The sequence below is a fragment of the Orcinus orca genome, chromosome 16, assembly GCF_937001465.1.
Source record: "Orcinus orca chromosome 16, mOrcOrc1.1, whole genome shotgun sequence".
In the NCBI taxonomy this organism is placed as follows: Eukaryota; Metazoa; Chordata; class Mammalia; order Artiodactyla; family Delphinidae; genus Orcinus; species Orcinus orca.
The window spans coordinates 24,310,890-24,330,905 of record NC_064574.1 but is presented as its reverse complement, the minus strand read 5'-3'; the positions used below and the strand labels follow the sequence as shown (position 1 = coordinate 24,330,905).

Below are 20,016 nucleotides of genomic sequence, written 5' to 3'. Positions count from 1 at the left end.
GGGGCGGGCAGGCGGGCGGGCAGGTTGGCGTCCTCTTTCCGGCTGGTCCCCATGGAGGCGCTGGGGAAGCTGAAGCAGTTCGATGCCTACCCCAAGACTCTGGAGGACTTCCGGGTCAAGACCTGCGGGGGCGCCACGGGTAGGCCGTGGCGGGGTCGGGGTGGCGGGGAGTGGGGTGTCCTAGAGGTTGGCTGGGGCGCCTGGAACCTGCCCGGCCTGCCAGGGGCTGAGGAAGAGGAACAGAGGCCCTCCTGACCCTCGCTCCCTGCCCGCAGTGACCATTGTCAGTGGCCTTCTCATGCTGCTACTGTTCCTGTCCGAGCTGCAGTATTACCTCACCACTGAGGTAAGGGGCGGGGCCTAGTACGTGGGCGGGGCTTGGCGTTCTAGAGGTAGGCGCTTTAGGGGATGGGAATGGGGAAAAAGAGGCTTGGGGCCAAATCTTACTGAGGTCGTCCTGCCCCAGGTGCATCCTGAACTCTACGTGGACAAGTCACGGGGAGATAAACTGAAGATCAACATCAATGTGCTTTTTCCACACATGCCGTGTGCCTGTGAGTACCTCACCATGGGTGGGAGTTGCAAGTCCCAGGGTTCTCAGGTGGGCTTCCAGGTTCACACCTCCAGCCTTAGGTTCTGGACAGGACTCCAGGACAACCTCCTTCCCCTAATCCACTGCTGCCCCAAGACAAGCCCAGCATCCCCATTACCCTCCAAAACCCAGATTCCCTTGCCTTTAGGTTCCCAGTACCTTACCCTGATTTCCTGCTTCCAGATCTGAGCATTGATGCCATGGATGTGGCTGGGGAGCAGCAGCTGGATGTGGAACACAACCTGTTCAAAAAACGGCTAGATAAGGATGGCTTTCCCGTGAGCTCAGAGGCGGAACGTCATGGTAACTGGGGGGAAGAGACCAGATCTCAAATCCCAGAGCTGGACAAGCCCAAGCACTACCTTCTGGCAAGTGGGCTGTGACCGGCCCAGTGACAAATGAAACATCCAGGACCCAGAGAAGTCAAGTGGCTTGCCTAGGGTCCCCCAGCTATTAAGAATCAGAGTGGGCTGAAATCCAGTTTTCTAGCCTAGTATTGAGAAGAGTACTCTTCAGGGCTGTCATTCTCAGAGGTCCCCAATCCCTGCCTGTTGTGGTCTGAGTAACAGAAGTTTGAGGATGGATCCTATGTGCTGTTGCCTTGGCAGAACTCCTCTAGGTGGACCCACGCTTCTCTGGGTGTTGCTTCCCTGTCCCATAGACTGACTTCAGCCCTGAATGCTCTTCCCTCTTGGAATGAAGGATGGCTTAAGGTTGAGTTTGTTCTTGGGTTAGATTGCCTGCGTTCGGATGTAGCTTCGTCTCTTGCCGTCTGTGACCTCAGCTATTAAGTGGTGATAAACAGTTGTACTCACCACGTGGAATTGTAGGATCAAATGAAGTAATATGTGTACAATGCCTAGTACAGAGTGTCTGTTCACTTTTAGCTTCCTTTCTTCTCTCTGGGTGTCCACCCAATGCCTCCATTAAGTCAGTTTTCCTCCGTAACAAAACCTTCCTGAAAGCTATGATTTTTCACACCTTAGGGATTCCTCTGTTGGTGAGCTTTATCATTTATTTGTTCAACAAATATATGTTGAACACCAGTAAAACCAATAGAATTGGCTGTAGGATTGGGTGTTGGGTCAAGGTTGATTCCAAGGCTTTGGTCTGAGGAAATGAATGACTTGATGACCAGAAAGGAGGAAGAGGATTTGTGTGTGTAGGTGGGAGAGGTGGGGGAATATATATCCACTACTGCATAACAAGTAACCCCCAAGTTAGTGACTTAACACAACAAACATTTTTTTTTCAGTTTCTATGGGTCAGGAATTCAGGAGTGACTTGGTTGGGCTGTTCTGACCATTGCAGTTGGCAACACGGAGGTCACTGGAGACTGAAAGGATTAGTTTTGATACTGTTGGGGATGAAAATCTAACCAAAGAGTAGAAAAGGAAGTGGAGACATCAAGTATAGATGACCCTTCCAGGAGTCTTGCTGTGAGACAGAGCGGAGAAGTAGGGTGGAGGCTGGAAGAGAGTGCATGCGGGTTGGTAGGTTTGGTGTTGAGATGAAGTGAGGTTCTGTTGCTTCTCTATTTTTAGTGGAAATTGAAAGCAAAGTCATTAGCTAAGAGTGGAGAAAGGGGAAGGGATTTTGGAAGCCCAAGGAAAGGGGAAAAGATAGAAATTAGTCATCGTGGGGAATGGGATAGTGAACTGATTATTGAAAGAAAGTAGGATTGCCAGGCAGTCTTAAGGGAGGCACAGGAAAGAAGTAGGCACAGGGAGGAACTCAACTAGGATTTAAGTTTTGCTAGACTTGTACGACAAAGGGAGAGAGGAACAAATGACTTGTGATTATGTGCAAGAGAATAATTGCAGCAGTGGACCAGAGAATTTATTTTCCAGCCTTGTAGAGATATAATTGAAATATACCATCGTGTAAGTTTAAGGTATACAACATGATGATTTAACATACATATTTGTTATAAGATGATTACCACAATAGGGTTCGCTAACACATCCACTACCTCACAGTTACCTTTTTTGTGTATGTGGTGAGAACATTTAAGATGTACTCTCAGGGGCTTCCCTGGTGGTGCAGTGGTTGAGAGTCCACCTGCCGATGCAGGGGACACGGGTTCCTGCCCCGGTCTGGGAAGATCCCACATGCCGCGGAGCGGCTGGGCCCGTGAGCCATGGCCGCTGAGCCTGCGCGTCCGGAGCCTCTGCTCCGCAGCGGGAGAGGCCCGCGTACAGCAAAAAAAAAAAAAAAAAAAAAAAAAAAGATGTACTCTCAGCAACTTTCAAGTATACAGTACAATATTGTTAACTATAGTCACCATGCTGTACATTAGATCCCTAGAACTTATTCATCTTATAAGTGAGAGTCTGTACCCTTTGACCAACATTTCCCCATTTCCCCTATACCCCAGCCCCTGGCAGCCACCTGTCTACTCTCTGTTTCTATGAATTTGTTTTTTTTAGATTCTACATATAAATGAGATCATACAGTATTTGTCTTTCTCTATCTGACTTATTTCCCTTAATATACTGGCCACAAGGTTTATCTATGTTGTTGCAAATGGTAGGATTTCCTTCTTTTTAATGACTGAATAATATTCCAATATATGTATATGATATATATAAAATGTTCTAATATATATGATGTATGTAATATTCATTATATATATACACACCATATATATATATACACACCATATACACACACACACACACAAACAAACCACATTTTCCTTATCCATTCATCTGCTGAGGGACACTTAGGTTGTTTTTTGTCTTGGTTGTTGTGAATAATGCTGCAATAAACATGGGAATACAGATATCTCTTCAGGATACTGATTTCTTTTCTTTTTTTGTATCTATACCCAGAAATGGGAGTGCTGGAACAAATGGTAGTTCTATTTTTAGTTTTTTGAGGAACTTCCATATTGTTTTCCATAATGGCTGTACCAATTTACACTCCCACCAACAGTGCACAAGGGTTCCCTTTTCTCCACTTTCTCATCAATACTTACTTCATTTTTGTTTTTGTTTTTTCTAATAATAGATATTCTAACAGGTGTGAGGTGATATCTTGTGGTTTTCATTTGCATTTCTCTGATGATTAGTGTTGTTAAGCACCTTTTCATGTTCCTGTTGACCACCTGTATGTCTTCTTTTGAAAAATGTCTATTCAAGTCCTTTGCCCATTTTTAATTGAATAAATTTATTTTTTTGCTGTTGAGTTATATGAGTTCCTTACATGTTTTAGATATTAACCCCTTATCAGATATATCATTTGCAAATATTTCTCCCATTCCATAGGTTGTCTTTTCATTTTGTTAATTGTTTCTTTGCTGTGCAGAAGCTATTTACTTTGATGTAGTTGCACTTATTTTTACTTTTGTTGCCTGTGCTTTTGGTGTCATGTCCAAAAAACCATTGCCAAGACCAATATCAAGGAGTTCTTTCCCTATGTTTTCTTCTAGGAGTTTTATGGTATCAAGTCTTACATTTAATTCTTTAATCCATTTTGAGTTAATTTTTGTGAGGGGTATAATTTCAATCTTTTACATGTGAATATCCAGTTTTCCTGGCACCATTTATTGACGAGACTGTTCATTCCTCATTCGGACCATAAAATTTAAACACGGAGGGAAGTGACGATGTGAAGGGGTGATAGTGTCAGTGGTGTCAAAGAATTGGTAGATTCTGGGTACCAGAGAGAGTGATGTGGGAAAATGAGGATAAGATTGAAGATTGGGATACTTGAAATTGAATTTTGGAACGTTTGTGGTAACTGGTAATAACTGAGTATGGAAATGCGTGGCTGAGGTTGGATGACAAAAATAGAAAGATTATTGGAGGACAGGAGATCAGGGTATTGAATATTGAAATCACCAGTTATGTTGAGGTAGTTAAAGGCAGGGAGCCAGGTGCAGAGAGAGCAGTCTGAGGACAAGCGCCATGGTTAAGGGCTTACGCTTTGGATTTAGAGCTGAAATCTGCCACTTACTGTGTTGCATTGGGCGAAATCACTTTTCATCTCTGAGCCTCAGCACCTTCTCAAGTACTATGCGGATAATAACCTCCACCTTCACAGGCATTGTGGGGTTGAAAAGAGACAGTATATGTAAAGTACACCGACCTGTACTCAGCTAATATTTAGTATTCACTGTTATTGTTTTATTACTATTACTGTTATTAAAAGAAATAATATACGTGTAGAAATGCTTAGTGCCTGACACATAGTAAACATGATGTAAATATTAGCTGTTATAATGTTTATTAACCCAAAGGGCCCATGCAAGGGTTAGGGGTATAGATTTCACTGTGCCTGCCCCCAGCTGATGCCCCTGCCTCTGCCCTCCCCTTAGAGCTCGGGAAAGTTGAGATGAAGGTGTTTGACCCTGATTCCCTGGACCCTAATCGCTGTGAGAGCTGCTATGGTGCCGAGACGGAAGACATCAAGTGAGCCAGGGTCGGGGGTGGGGGGTGGGGAGCTGGGCCCCCATCAGGTGTTTTTTGTCAGTCATCCTCAGCCTTTGTTGGACTCTGTGGTTTAGACCAAGAATTTAGACGGGACGGGACAGGCTGCAGCCTTGGTCCCTGATCCTGGTGCAAGCGACTGAGGCTCTGTGGCCAGGCCCTACCTGGGGGCTGCAGAGCTGGGGACGAAGTTGAAGTGGTCCTTGCTCTGGTTCAGAGGTAGTCTCTGGAGTCCAGCTGCCTGGGTTCTACCCATGGGTCCTTGGGCCAAGCTATGTAACCCTCTCTTGTGAAGGGGGACCATAATGGCACCTTTCTCATAAGAGTCACATAAGGAATATGTATGTAAAGCAGTGAGATGGAGGGCCCAGCACAGGTTATTAATTAAGCCTTCCATATATGGTAACTGCTGGTTTGTTTCTCAGGCCCTGACCCGTGAGAGGCTGATTCACCAGGTCTAGGGCAGGGCCTGGGAATATGTAGTTTTAAAAAAATTTTTTAGGTAAAATATATATGACATAAAATTTACCATTTAACCATTTTCATATGTGCAATCCAGTGGTATTAACTACATTCATAGCATTGTGCAGCCATCACCACAATCTGATCTAAAACTTTTCATCACCCCAAAGAAAATGGGAATACGTATTTTTAACAGTCCTGCTGCCACTGAGGAAACATACTTTGAGAACACTGGATGGTCAGGGCTGAGGCTGGCAGAGGCTTCATTAGTGGGCAGAACTGCTTTATTTCCCAAGGTGCCGGCACTGTTTCTGTGCCTCTTTGACATTCTCCCCCTGCACCTCCTTCCCTACAGGTGCTGTAACTCCTGTGAGGATGTGCGGGAGGCATATCGCCGTCGAGGCTGGGCCTTCAAGAACCCAGACACTATTGAGCAGTGCCGGCGAGAGGGCTTCAGCCAGAAGATGCAGGAGCAGAAGAATGAAGGCTGCCAGGTGTACGGCTTCTTGGAAGTCAACAAGGTACAGGAGGAGCCAAGGCGGGACAGGGCCAGCTGGGGTGTGGGTTGGCCCCACTCCACTGTGAATCGAGGGGACAAAGGGAAGGGAGGAAACGGCTGGAGAATGAGAGGGCATCTCCCCTACAGGTGGCGGGAAACTTCCACTTTGCCCCCGGGAAGAGCTTCCAGCAGTCCCACGTGCACGGTAAGTGACCCGACATCAGCTGGGAGCTTTAGCCCCTGAACACCTGGTGAGTTTGAGTGCCCCTTCGGCTGCCTCCTGCTCTTTTGTCTTTGGCCCAGAGCAGACCCTGAACCCAGGGCAGCAGTTTGGTAAACAGTTAAGAGCACAGGCTGAGGAGCCAGACTGCCTGGCTTCAGATTTCAGTTTTAGACCTTACAGGCTGTCTGAAACTTTGAGAAATTTCCTTAACTTTTTGAGCTTCAGTTTCCTCCTTTTTAAAGTGGGGCTGATAGTACTCATCTCCTATGCTGTTTGGGCAGGTTAAAGATGATAGCACAGAGCCTGGCTTGTGGTAGGTACTTATTTAAATGGTAGCCCCCAGTATCAGATGACCTGTGTGTGAGGCTTTGGGGGAAGCAGAGCTGGTTTGGAACCCGGGTTCTGCCTCTCCCACGCTGTGTCGTATTTAGTACGTATTGAGCCCTACTCAATTTCTTCTTCTATAAAATGGGCCTGAAATAGTGCCTACCTTACAGGGTTGTTCACAAGGATGAATAAATGAGATTTATTCTCATTCATTTATTCATTCGTACATTCACTAGATATTTAGTAATCACCTGTTGTGCGCCATGTGCTAGTCTAGGTGCTAAGGATACAGCAGTGATCAAAACAAAGTCCCTGGGACTTCCCTCGTGGCACAGTGGTTAAGAATCCACCTGCCAATGCAGGCGACACGGGTTCGATCCCTGGTCCAGGAAGATCCCACATGCCGCGGAGCAACTAAGCCCGTGTGCCACAAATACTGAGCCTGCGCTCTAGAGCCTGGGAGCCACAACTACTGAAGCCTGTGTGCCTAGAGCCTGTGCTGTGCAACAGGAGAAGCCACTGCAATGAGAAGCCTGTGCACCACAATGAAGAATAGTCCCCACTCACCACAACTAGAGAAAGCCCACACGCAGCAATGAAGACCCAATGCAGCCAAAAAAAATTATTTTAATGAAAAAAAAAGTCCCTGCCCTCAGAACATTCTAGTAAAGAAACAGACAATAAATAAGTATGTAAAATGTGTATCAGATGCTATTAGGTAACTCAAACCCAAAAAAGGCAGGATAAGGATGATGGGGCCGAGAGGTTGGGTGAGATGGTGTGTGAGTACCATTCCATATCGGGTGGTCAGGGGAAGACTCTGATGGATGACATTTGAGTGAAGACCTGAAGAAAGTGAAGGGACCGGCCATGTGGATGACGGGGGTGAGGTGTTTCAAGCAGAGAGAATAGCAAGTGCGAATCCCTAAGGCAGGAATGTGCTTGGTGAACTCAGGGCACAGTGAGGAAGTGAGGGTGGCCGGAGCACAGTTAGCCAAGCTGCGTGGTTAGCAGTAAGATGAGGGAGGTAACAGGGCCCAGGAGGGCACTGCAGGGACTCGGGCTGCTGCTCTGCATGAGATGGAAGGCTGTCGTGGGGCTCTGAAGAAGAGGCACGTGATCTGACTTAATTTTGAAAAGACAGGCAGCCCTCTGCTCTGTGGAGAAGACGGTGGGCCCGGGTCGGGGGTGTGGCGGAGGAGGACAGAGGCAGAGAGGCCGATCAGGAGGCTGTTAACGGCAATCGGTTCAGGCACCAGGTGATGGGGGCGGGGCCAGAGTGGTGGTAGATGTGGTGAGAAGTGACTGCGGGTATTTTGAAGGTGGAGCTGCTGATGGATGCGAAGGTGAGAGAAAGAGGAGTCAAGATGACTCCGAAGTTTTCTACTTGAGTAGCGAGAAGGATGAAGTTACCATTTAGTGATGGGGGATGACTCAGAGGAACAGGTTTAGATGGTTGGAGTGGGGGGCATAAAGCCACTTTCAACATGTTCGGACCAGTGGGATGTGGGTGTCCTTTTAGACACCTCAGATGTCAAGTAAGAAGTTGGCCATTCAAGTTTGGAGTTTAGGGGAGAGGTCTAGCCTAGAGATACAAATGTTGGAGTCATCAGTGTATTAAAACCATGGGACTGAATGAATCACCTTCTGGGTGGAGGTGAGGGTAGATGGAGAACAGGAGAGCTCAGGAGCCTAAGCGCCGGGCCCCAGCATTAGAGGACAGGGCATCAGGAGGAAGCAGCAGAGGAGACTGCTAAGAAACACCGAGGAGATGAGAGTGTGAACCAGACATCCTGAAAGCCAAGGGATGAAAGTGTTTCCAGAACCATATCAGATGCTTCTGGACATCAAGTACAACGACCATTGGGTGTATAACGTGGCAGTGGTCATTGTGACCTTAACAGAGCAGTTCGGGTGAAGTGCCAGGAAGCACCACTGAGTGGTTCAGGAGGGAATGGGAGAGGAGTGGAGCCAGTGAGCAGAGGCAGCGCTTGTGGGCTTTGTTCTAAAGGGAAGGGAGAGAGTGGGCTGTGGCTGGAGGGAAATGTGGAGTCACGGGGGGTTTTGTAAGATGTATGATGTAGCAGTGTGTTAACATGCTGTTGGAAGTTACCTCCTGAAGAGAGCAGAAGCGATGCTCCGGAGATGAGAGAGACATTTACTGGAGTGAAGTCCTTGAGGAGGAAAAGGAAGACAGAATGTAGTGCCTTAGAGGTGTAGAAAGCCCCAAGTTGACAACAGGAGGAAGGGCAGATCTACACAGGTTTGGGTAGGTTGGCAGCTGAAATCACCAGGAATTGTGACAGGACCATCGTATGGGAGAGCGTGACAGTGGCTACAACTCTTGAGAACTGGCATGGGAGAACTGACCGGCAGTTCTGTGTGGATCTCCAGCAAACAGATGGGGATGGGAGGTGGTATAGTGTTCCAGGAGCTGCAGACCTGGAGACTTTTAGGGAAGATCAAGGGACAGTGATCTGGAAATGGCATTAAGGAGCAAGGAGGACCTCTCTTAAGGCCAAGGAGGAGGACAGGTGTGGGAGAGAAATAGTCACTGCTTGGGGTCTGCAAGGGAAATAGTGCTCTCAAGGGAGAGCTGGGCTGCCGCCAGAGCACAAGGTGGAGGGAAGGTTTGGAGGTTGAAGATGTTGAGGTTTTGCTGATGAGTAACAGGGCACGTGGAAGGGTCTGGGAGGGATGGGAGTCGGGATTATACTAAGGGAATGTACAGAGCTACATGGTGACAAGAGTCCAGGGGATGAGAGATGACCTGGCAGTCCTGAGCTGCCCGGTGACGAAGGACAGCAGGAGTAACAAGCCTGATGGAGATGGCCCTGCTGGTCTTTAAGGCAGTCGGGGATGAGGCTGAGTGTTGGAGAGGAGCAGGCAGGTGGATCTGGAGGGGGCCGGGGAAGGGTGGTCTTACTGGGATTAGGAAGACGATCAGCGTGGAGCTGTGGGCGCAGGGCCTGCAGGTGGTGCGTCTCTGCTTCTCTGTCTGGGCTGTTGTCATAGTCAGGGAGCCCAGGGCAAAAGGCACTCCATATCCTAGAAGGATGTTCGAAACACAGAACTACAGTTGCCTGAGGCCAGAGGCTGAATTGAAGGCTAGTTTCTGACATTATGTTGATTGGGGAAGAAAAGGGGAAGATTGTAAAGTTTACCAAGTACTTTCCCATCTTAGATCCTGTCTGGTCCTCAGGACAGCCCTGTGCAGAGGGGAACACCAAGGCTCAGAGAGGACAAGTGATTTGCCCAAGGTCACACAGCTAGGAAAGTGACTCTGGGCTCTAGGTCTTTTGTTCTTCCTAGGCCACCATACTTCTGCCCCCAAGCCCCCTTGCCTTCTTCTCTGGCCAGGGAAGGGCTCCTTTGGGGAGGGGACCAGGAGGAAGCTTGTTAGCTGAGTCCAGACCCTGCTGCTGAGGCAGGAATATCCAGTCTTCCCTTCTACCACATATCTTGGTCTGTAATTCTTGTAGTTCTTGTTGTGAAGCTCTGAATCTTTTTTCTCTTCCTCCCTTCTCTCTTCTTCCCTCCCCCATGCTGCAGTACATGCTGTGGAGAGTAAGTGGCCCTGCCCTCCCAGGGAGGCCAAGCCCCCATTTCTGGGGCAGCCTGCCCTCCCAGGATGGGCGGAGGTGTGGATGGGCGGGATGGCTGCCCGGTGACTATAAAAAGCAGTGGGATGTATCTTTTAGGTGGGGTTCCTTGTAGCAGGGAGGGATCAGGGTTAGAGGGCAGGAAGAGCTTGTTCTGGAACAGAGGGGGCAGGTTGCCTGTGGGATTTCCTTTGGTGGGTTGAGGGTGAGGGCAGAAGAGGCAGGGTAAGAGCTTGGACCACATTCTCAGGTCCCACCTCACTCTGGGGTTCAGTGATTGGCCATCGGCTCTCGTTAAACCTGAGTCAGTGGGTTTTCTTTCCTGAGATGCAGGCAGGGCCTTGGTGGGAGCAAAGGCCTGGAGTGATGCCCGTGAAGGGCTCCCTGTGTATGTGAGGGAGGAAGTGGGGCCTGTGGAGGGCATGGACTCTCACGCAGGCCTGCGGCAGGCCCTCTGGCTGCCCTCAAGCAGGGCCAGACTGGTGAGTGAATGAGGGGTAGAGGACGAGCCAGGTGGGTCACAGTCCAGAGGGAGGAGTGAGGAGGCCCAGGCGAGGGTGTGGGGAGCCTGCTCCGTCTGCTGACATCTTCTCCCTTCTCTCCTAGTCCATGACCTGCAGAGCTTTGGCCTCGACAATGTACGTACCAGGTAGAAACCATGGAGGGCGGGTGGAGGTGGAAGCGTGCTGCTGCCTTCATTCTCTGTAGAGACATCCTGGGGTGGGGAGCAGATATAGAAAAATAAACCATGTTCTGAGAGGGGGTGCAGTCCGAGGGTACTGGCGGTGACTTTTGAACTGAGATCCGCGTGGGCTGGAAACAGGGGATGGGCTTGGACAAGAGCATCCGGGAAGAGGGAGCCTTGGGGTGAGGTCAGGAGGGTTGGGGCACTTCTAAGGAACAACAGGGCCATGTGGTTGGATGAGGATGAGGCTGGAGGGTTGGCAGGCCGGCCGGGGGGTCTGGACTTTCTCCCAAGCAGTTGGGAGGCTGTTGGCTTACCTTAAACAGGGTTATGACATAATCAGATTTGTACTTTTTTAAAAGATCCCTCTAATGGCTGTTTGATCTAGACAGGAGCAGGACAGGCGCCGGAGCTGGGAGATCTGGGGCGCCTCCAGGCAAAGCCAGCACCTGCCACACAGGGCCCATGTCCAGTCTGTGCTTGGCTAATGGGTGGGTGCAGCCAGAGCCTCAAACTCTGGAGCCCCAGGAGCCCCCAGACCCTGAGGAAGGACTTCCTAGGTGGGGTGGGGGTGCCTGTCTCAAGCAGGTTCTCCTAGGCAGGGCCCAGCCCTTGGCCCATCTCTACACACCACTCCCCAGACCCAGGTGCCCCTGTCTGCTCCTGTCTGAAGAGCCTTTGAGAGGGAGGGGCCTTTCAGGGCCTCGAGTGCTCCAAGACCCAGGAGCTGGTGTTGCTTGCAGATCAACATGACCCACTACATCCAGCACCTGTCATTCGGGGAGGACTACCCGGGCATTGTGAACCCCCTGGACCACACCAACGTCACTGCACCCCAAGGTACCAGCCTGGGAGGTAGCCCCCAGCTACCCAAGCCCTGCCTGCACCCACGCCCAGTGCCCTCTTCTCCCTGCAGCCTCCATGATGTTCCAGTACTTTGTGAAGGTGGTGCCCACGGTGTACATGAAGGTAGATGGGGAGGTGAGTCTGAGGGAGCTCAGACATCCGGGCACCCTCTTGGTGCCAGGCACCTGAGTTCCTTCAAGCTGGGAAGCGGAGTCCTGCTCTTATCCCCATATGATGGGTGACAAGGTGAGGCTCAGAGAGGGTAGGTGATTTGCCCTCACAGCCAGAGCTCAGGCCCCAGGCTGTCAGATTTCAAAGCGCTTTTCCTACTTGCCCAAAGTACCTCCATCCACTCCTCCCGTGTCCACTCTCTGTCTGCCTCACTGTCCCCTGTTATCTGCCCTGAGCCAGGAGCTAGCAAGGTCAACCCGCCCATGCCCCTTCCTCCCGTCTCTGCTGTGGCCTGTGGAGCAGCGTCTCCGCAGACTGGTAGAATGCAAGGGACTGAGCAGAGAGGAAGTCAGGCCCAGCCTCGCCAGGAGCTTGTGGTACAGCCTTGGAGAGTTGCTTCTCGCCCCTGGACCCCCATTGAGAGGGTCCACCAAACGTAGCTGGGATTGAGAAGCTGTAAAGAGCTGGTGACTGGAGGGGAAGCTGGGATGGTCAGGCTGGGAGAGGGCATCTAGGTGGTCCCCAGGCCTTGCAGTGTTTGTTTCCAAGGTGGGGCCTCGTTTTCTCCTCCACACAGTCAAGGCACTGCAACACCAGGGGTAGGAGCAGGGGTGGGGCGGCAGGGTTGGGAGCCAGGTCATAGACCCAGCCCTGGCCCAGGCTCCCGTCCCGTCCCAGGTGCTGAGGACAAATCAGTTCTCTGTGACCAGACATGAGAAGGTCGCCAATGGGCTGATGGGCGATCAGGGGCTTCCTGGAGTCTTCGTGCTGTACGAGCTCTCGCCCATGATGGTGAAGCTGACGGAGAAGCACAGGTGAGGGCAGGGAAAGGGAGGGGCCTGGGCCGGCAGGGAGCGGGGTGCCTGCTGACCCTCCCCCGCCCCTCTGCCAGGTCCTTCACACACTTCCTGACAGGCGTGTGCGCTATCATCGGGGGCATGTTCACAGGTTAGAAGCTCGAGGGTGTCTGTCTGGGGTTCAGGGCTTGATGGGGAGTGTAAAGCTTGACTCCCCCCACTAGGTTTTGGTTGAGGGAGGAGGGGCACTTCAAGGGCCAAGGGGGGGGATGCTGGCCTGGCCAGTCAGGTGACAAGGCCCGGAGGTCAAGCCAAGAGCCCACCTGGGCCAGTGCCAGCCCTCGTCTCTCTCCCCAGTGGCCGGACTCATCGACTCTCTCATCTACCACTCGGCTCGAGCCATCCAGAAGAAAATTGATCTAGGGAAGACAACATAGTTGTCCGTCCTTCCCCCCCAACAAGTCCCTGTTTTCCTTTGGCCTTGTGGTCATTTTCCCAGCCTCTTACCCCACCCACCCCGCACACCCCCTCTGCAAAGAGTCAGTCGCGGCCCCAGGTTGGTAAATCTATCAATTGTGATAGTACTCGCTGGTCTCTGTGTGGTTCTTGGGTCTGGCTGGAGCGTGGGAACAACCCTCATCACAGCCACTTATCAAAGGCAGTCAGGACTGACTTTGCAGAGCCAGGTGCCCCTGGGAGCCCCACGTGGACGTCCCTGCTTAATAGGACTTGATTCAAACCAGACTGATGTTCACTCCACAGCCCCATCATCAGTCCCTCCCACCGTGGCCTTCAGGCCTTTTGGGTTCAGCCCCAGGGCTTAGATGGACCTGTCCAGGATGAGCTTCCTGGAGTCATCCTGGCCCCCAGCCTTGTGAGTTTCCGACCCCACTGGTAATAGGCCCTGGCTGCAGGCTGGGGGTTGCCACCTCAGTGGTGGCTTAAGCTGGGGCCCCTCCCTGCCACCCTGGGCTCAGTCACCTGATCCCCTCCTGCTCACTGACCCTGCGATGTGCCAAGTGCCTGCTGGCTCCTGGTGCCCAGAAGGGTACAGCTAGGTCCTTTGCAATTTCCTGGGTGGACACAGAACTGAAAAACAGGGAGGGAAGGTAGCAGTGGCCATTCTGAAGCAGGGCTAGCATCAGACTCTGGCTCTGGACCTAGTCAGGCCTTCCCATTACAGCCCTTAAGATGTGTGGGGAACCGGCCCTGAGACCTCACCACTGCACAGCCCAAGCAACCAGGGACATTAGTAGCTGGTCAGTTCAGCCAGTCATTTCTCAGGGAGTTTCAGTGTAAGACAGTAGTGAGGGGAGAAGCGGAGGACAGAAAGCAGAGTAGGGCAATGACAGCAAAACTTCTGGAGGCAGCCGGACATGAGACCCAGCTCTGATGTGGCCACTTACGAGCTGTGACCTTGGACGTGTTATTGGTGGGCCCTTGTCTCATTTATGAATTGCGGGTGATATTGTCAGCTGTAGTGAGCCTTGTTTTTTTAGTCACCCGGGAACCATTCCCCCTTGTTAAGGTATCCTGGGTTTCCTCTGGGAACCTCCCCGCCCACTGTCTGCTTGTGTGATTTGGGAAGAGGGCTGAGCTCCCACCCTAAGCCCCAGGGGAGGGCCCCAATCAGCATATCCCATCCCACACCCACACCCCAGTGACCCAGAGCAAGCTAGCATCTGTCAGGCCTAGGAAAGCTTTCTTTCCTTCCGGACATGCCTATGGGGAGACGTGGGGTTGCTGCAGCCGTCCTGCACTTCCGAGGAGAGACCCTGTCTGCAAATGAGCTTCCCCTGAGGACTGCAGCGCCAAGCTCAGGCAGAGAACCAGTCCTAGTGACATTGTTTGAACCCTGAGGCAAACAGCACCTGAAGCCAACCAATTCCTGGGAATTACAGCTGTGTAAGCCAATAAATTCCCTTTTTGCTTAAGCCAGCTTGGGTTAGGATTTCTGTCACTTGCAGTCAAGTGTCCTAAGTGATCTGCCTTCTCTCAGGGTCGGTACAGGTTCACGGAGCACATAAAGGGCTTAGCTGCAATGGAGCAGCAGAAGCCACGGCAGATGGGGTGAGAGGGACCCAGCCGCTGGCATGAGCAGGCGCAGCAGGTGGGCTGCTCGAGGGCCTGACACCTCGGTGGCCAGGGCTCCTCGGCTGTGACCCACCGCGGGGCCCTGTCCTTCCCGGCAGCAGGGCCACGTGGGCAGCCTCCCATCCTGTGCATTCATGCGCCCGAGGCCACCCAAGAACACATCTGTTCTCTGCCCCTAGTGTCATTTATTATATGCAGCATGTGTTCAGGGGACAGGGTGGATACCTCGTAAGGTTTACACAGAGAAAGCAGGGAACGCCATGATGGTTCCTGTTGGTGGGAAGGACACCAGGGGCAGGAGTTGAGGAGCTGGCATTACGGGATGAGTGTCCAAGGTCAGTCAGGGGCGGTGGAGGGGGCGGACGGTAACCTGGTTGATCAGGCCAGGCCTGGTGTAGGAGACGAGGAGGAGGAAGACAGTGATCAGCGCCGCCAGCAGCAGCAGGATGCGCCAGCACCGGCGCCAGACGAAGAAGACGGAGGTCTTCAGCGGGTTCACAAACCAGTTGAAGGAGGTTTCGGGGCAGCTGCGGGGAAGCAGGTGGTGTCGGAAGGATGAGGAAGCCCCCCGGCTGCCCCCTCCCCCCTCCCCCAGGCTCTGGCCCCGCCTCCTGCACCGCACCGCCCGCACCCTTGGGCTTCTCCGAGGGCTCTGGCTCCTTGCGCCTCTTTCCCACTGGACGTTTCTCATCCTCCTCCACAGTCAGCAGCTCAAACTCAGCCTCCACCTTCCCCTGGAAAAGGGGTGACGGAAGCCAAGTTCTTAGGCCGGTTCAGGCCTGGCCCCTGCCTGGCCCGGTTCCTGCCCTGGCCGCACCCACCGTGAGGATGTAGACGTCGCCTCCTGAGTCCAAGAACTCTTAAGTCTTCTGGCCGGCCCTTCTTCCTCTTCTTCCTCTTCTTCTTGCCAGCCTGAGCCTCCGGCACCCGCAGCTTCACTACAGGCCACCAGCCCCGCAAGCGGCGGCAGCGAAACAGATTACGCCTTGGCCCGGCCCCGTCCCGGACCAGCCACACGGAGCAGAGCTCGGGGCCCCAGGCCCCTCGCACCATGTCCGGTAGCTGCAGCTCCAAGGATCCTGCAGGTCCAGAGCTCTCTGGGTTAGGCAGGAGCTCAAGGTCTATCTGAACCAACTTCCCCTCCCTGAGAGTGACACCAAGGAAAGCCGAGCCCAGAGGTAGAAAGTGACAAGATGGCTGAGAGCATCTTGGGGGAGGGGCAGCACAGCGGGATTGTAAATCGGGGCATCCAAAGTTAGAATGTGGCAGTCAGGCCACAGCTATGGACCACACACCACAGCCCAAATGTCAGCAGGTTGTCAGACCCTGATGATACAGGGCCCAAGGATGGGACCAGACCGCCAAAGCAGGGACTAAAGGCCATGGAGTCGAGTCCAGTGTAACCCGAGCTCAGGTCAAATTAGAGGATTCAGTGAGAGATTTGGGTGGAAATGGAGGTTATGGTGCTCAGAGCTGAATAAGTTCAGTAATTAGGCCAGAAAGCAGACCTAGAGTCTGAAATCCAGGATTGAGGATTGGGTTAGAGTAGGGAACCCAGGAGAGAGGGGACAGGGCAATGAGGGCAGAAATCGGGGCCAGGGGTTGAGGCAGGAGGGCAGCTAAGCAGTAGCAAGGAAGTCGTTCGTTGGCGGAGATGCAGTCATAGTCCCAGACCTGCAGGACCAGCACAGGTGGCTGCCGGAACTCAGCTTCCTCCAGGGCAAAGGGTCCAGGCCAGCAACGGACGCTCACCTCTCGCTCGGTGGGCAGGTAGTCAAAGCGGAACACGAAGCGCTGTTGAAGTTCCCTCCCCTGTCAGAGAGTTGAAGTGAACGTCTGTCTCCTGCTTGTCTTGCTCCAGCCCCTTCGCCCAGCTGGAGCGAGGGGAAAGGTGCAGGCGGAGGGGATGGGCATCCGTGCTGGACGGAGCCCAGAAACCGGCTCCTCACCTAGCCTGCCCCTCCACTTACCACCAGACTGGTCCCTCCACCCAGCTCCGGGCGCCATCGAGGGCTTAGGGGCCAGAGCTCTGGCTCAGCCCAGGGCCCAAGCCCCTGTTTGAAATCGCACCTCAGTGCACAGCCATGTGCCCGCTCGGCCTGTAGGCCTACCTTTTCACGTAGATGTCACTCGACATCTCTCCAGTGAGTGGGTTTGCATCATCCAGAACTACATCCTCCGTGTTCCAGATGATGACTCTGAGCTCATAGCTGAGGGATGTATTGGGGGAGGGTTTTCAGACTCTCGAGAGGGGTCCTGGGAGGGGCTGCAGGAAGGACGTGGGCCAGGGCCACTGACATGCATTGAGCACCTGATGTGTGCCCAGCCGGGTGATCAGGATGTCTGTGGTCCCTTGAAGGGACAGCCCCAGGTATCACGGACCACCCCCACCCCCCCGGATGGCACCAGGAATGGTCTGCTGACCCAAGCTGGGCCAATGGGCTTCTCCCGCCCATAAATTTGGAATCAAGACCCTGAAAGGTTGACTCAAAAAGCATCAGATGCAGAGCTGGAGCCACCACAAGCCAAAGTGCTGTGCAAGCAGAGAGAGTCAGTCTGCAGAGAGACACCAAGTGGGGATGACAGCACGCAGCCCCTGGGGGACAGAAGGAAGGGCTGTGACATTCTTGATCCTACCCCAAATAGCCCTGTCCTTGTCTGTCATGAGGTTTCCTGGATATCTATTGTTTTCTTTTGCCCCGTATCAATTTCCCCTCTCTTGTTGACAGCACTCTGATTTTCTGTTGGTGACTCCCACTCCACCCCGACTACTGTCAGTCTGTGTTATCCTGGCGGGGCGGACCAACCCCTCTCTGGCTCCAGAGGTTGGTATATCACCTACGACATCACCCAGGACTGGCCAGTCAATGCATTACAGCTCCCTGATCACAAAGGTTGGTTCAGGAATCAGCATTTGACCCAAGCTGGTCCAATGAGAGTCAGCTCGAGACTTTTGCTCTAACTGGGAAAGACGTGTTTTTTTTCCCTGCTCAAGTGGTCCGGTTGGTAAGATGTAAGCCTCCACTGTTAATAGCCACTTGGACCCCAGACTGAAGAAGTCTCCATGAGAGTGACACCAAGGAAAGCAGACCCAGAGGTAGAAAGTGACAGATTGCTGACATCTGAAGTGCACACACCCTCCACTCAGAGTAGCTCAGGTCAAAAGGGGGTTAACTGGTATTTGGACTGTTTTAGTTGCAAGTAACAGACACCCAATTCACAATGGCTTATGAAAAAAAAAAAGGGAATTTAATGGCTCACCTATCTGAAGCCTGGATCAGCTCTGCCTGCTTCATGGGGGCCCTTGCACAGGTTTTCAGAGAGCCCTTGTCCAAGATGTGGGCTGTCCAAGATGTGCCCACCCCATGGGAGGATGGACCAGGACTCTCTTACCTGATTGGCTGCCGACGCTTGATGTCAACTGGAGGTGGGGCAGGCACATCTCCGGGGAAGATGTCAATCCACACATGAAGGGATCCCTGGGGGCACAGGAAGAGGCTAAAGGGTCTTGCTGGGTCCCACCCCCCTAACGGCCCTGTGGCCAGAGGTTGTGCCTTACCCCACGTGGAGAGAAGAGCTGGGGTCAAGAGGGCAGATCCTGGGGTATGAGGATGAAGGTGGAGTCTGAACTGGGAATTCCAGGGTTGACGTTAGCCTGAGGGTTCAGAGATGAGGCCCCAGAAGTGGAAGGCTGAGATCAAAAGTAAGATCTACTGCTCCCAGGTCCAGATCCTAGGAATCTGGGGTAGAGGTCAGGTTGGGAGTGCCAGGTCTGAGCCTTGGTGGCCCAGGGGTGGGGATCCTTCAGAACCAGAGTCCAGGGTGTGGGTATGGGGTCCAGGATGGAAGTCCAAGACTGGAGTGGGGATGCTGGGCACCAGGATCAGGAGCCGAAGTCCAAAGTGCCAGTGCCCAGGTGGAGGTCTTGGAGAAAGGGCGTCCTGGGGGCCCAGGTCCAGGACCAGGTGGGAGTCCTGGGGTTCTGGGGTTGGGTGCTGAGCCCTCCTTCAACTGCAGCAGCCCTGAGCTGCGGTGATGGTAGAGGGGCCGTGTTTCTACGTGCTCAGGTACCAGCTGGATCCCAAGCCCAGGCGTCTCCTGCCAGCGCCGCAGCACCAGCAATGCCTGGGGCTCCTCAGGGACCTCACTTGCCACCTCGGAGTCCCCACTACCTGCAACAAGAGGTGTGTGAGCTTGGGTTCCGCACAGTTCCCAACTCTCCTCCCTTCCTCCCCCTGCCCTCAACAGACGCTCTAGGCTGAGGCAGCTGCTGCATCGGACAAACCCACGGGCTGGGAGGGCAAGTCCACAATGCACAGAAAGCTCTAACAACTTTTGCCAGTGAAAAGCCAGCAGTCAGGGGGTCAGTGGGGTTGGAGGCTTTGTGGCCTCTGTGCAGACCTTGTTTAGAGAACAGACCACTGGCCATATATGAAGCATGAGCTAAATTCTGCATCCGTATTTTATGTTGTATGGGACCCCTGTGTCCCCAATTAGCTACGGCTCCGAGGGGTTCGCTAGGGCTCCCTGGAGATCTCACACTCACCAACAAAGACCATTTTCTCTCCACTATCATCCTTACTCAGCCAAAACTCAGCTCCTCTGCTTGCAGAGGGAGGTGGGCTCTTTGTGGGGCACACTAGGCTGGGCACCAGGGCCCCCCTGTACCTTGTTCTTCCATCTTGCTCCCTCTGGACTGTGCAGCGGAGAGGGGCTGGTACCTGGGGGCAGGGTCTCTGGCGGTGTCAGAAAGAGTTTGCTGCCCACCTTGACAGCCCCGGCTCGGTATTCAGGTGGGGGGAGGCCACAGGGTAGGCACAGCACCGCCAGGATCTGCGAAGGCCGAAATGCGTCACGCCGGGCACTGTAGCCATCCCTGCGGCAGAAAAGGAATGTGCCTCAGTTGGATCCAGGATATGAACGTACTTGGGCACAGGGGCAGGGATGGGTGCCCTTGAGGACTTGGGATCCAGGTTTGTAACTCCTCTGCGGGACAGGTTAGCCCTCGCTTACGGTAACGGTGAAAATCAAATATGCATGGCAGGTGCTCCTATGAAGGAGATACTGATATTACCCGTCTTTCAGATGAGGAAACTGAAGCTCAGGAAAGCCATGTGACTTATTAGTTACAGGATCCCAACTCCCAAGCCCATTTCTTGACCATTAAGCTATAATGTCTTGGTCGCAGGGGAGTCCCCTTCTATGAAATCAAAGGATCTGGACAGACAGGTGGGATGCGAACTTGAATGTCTTTGGTCAGACTTAGAATGACTCCTGAGGGCCCT

The 20,016-nt window shown here is 52.8% G+C and overlaps 2 protein-coding genes across 6 annotated transcripts in view; one reads left to right on the top strand and one right to left on the bottom strand.

Annotated features, from left to right (window-relative positions):
- The first annotated feature begins 4 nt into the window (after positions 1-4).
- ERGIC3 (ERGIC and golgi 3) lies at positions 5-13,221 on the top strand. Of its 5 annotated transcripts, none has more exons than XR_004484819.2 (14): positions 5-139; positions 276-346; positions 467-554; positions 776-895; positions 4,914-5,007; positions 5,843-6,008; positions 6,134-6,191; positions 10,089-10,103; positions 10,745-10,776; positions 11,212-11,314; positions 11,567-11,663; positions 11,740-11,804; positions 12,519-12,655; positions 12,733-12,788. XR_004484819.2 is itself a non-coding variant. In XM_033433610.2 (14 exons), exons 1-14 carry the CDS (start codon positions 52-54, stop codon positions 13,072-13,074), a joined length of 1,167 nt encoding a protein of 388 aa, XP_033289501.1. In that variant the 5' UTR covers positions 5-51; the 3' UTR covers positions 13,075-13,221. The 5 variants fall into 5 exon arrangements, 4 of the variants coding, with proteins under 4 accessions (XP_033289501.1, XP_004272825.1, XP_033289502.1 ...); XM_033433610.2 differs by lacking the exon at positions 11,212-11,314 and adding an exon at positions 12,995-13,221; XM_004272777.4 differs by lacking the exons at positions 10,089-10,103; positions 11,212-11,314 and adding an exon at positions 12,995-13,221.
- Positions 11,188-20,016, bottom strand: part of LOC101270047 (fer-1-like protein 4) — a 51,662-nt gene continuing 42,833 nt past the window's right edge. Inside the window, 10 exon segments of the mRNA XM_033433918.2 lie at positions 11,188-15,261; positions 15,368-15,465; positions 15,553-15,591; positions 15,593-15,812; positions 16,368-16,535; positions 16,537-16,605; positions 16,843-16,941; positions 18,125-18,229; positions 18,744-18,903; positions 19,453-19,607. Coding sequence (XP_033289809.2) covers positions 15,072-15,261; positions 15,368-15,465; positions 15,553-15,591; positions 15,593-15,812; positions 16,368-16,535; positions 16,537-16,605; positions 16,843-16,941; positions 18,125-18,229; positions 18,744-18,903; positions 19,453-19,607 — 1,303 coding nt within the window. The 3' untranslated portion in view covers positions 11,188-15,071.

What these genes read in the sequence shown, in the direction of transcription:
- ERGIC3 (XM_033433610.2), top strand. Translation starts at nt 52, where the DNA reads ATGGAGGCGCTGGGGAAGCTGAAGCAGTTCGATGCCTACCCCAAGACT. An exon ending in TCCACACATGCCGTGTGCCT is followed by an intron (nt 555 to 775) that starts GTGAGTACCTCA and finishes TCCTGCTTCCAG; the next exon opens with ATCTGAGCATTGATGCCATG. An exon ending in CATCGGGGGCATGTTCACAG is followed by an intron (nt 12,789 to 12,994) that starts GTTAGAAGCTCG and finishes CTCTCTCCCCAG; the next exon opens with TGGCCGGACTCATCGACTCT.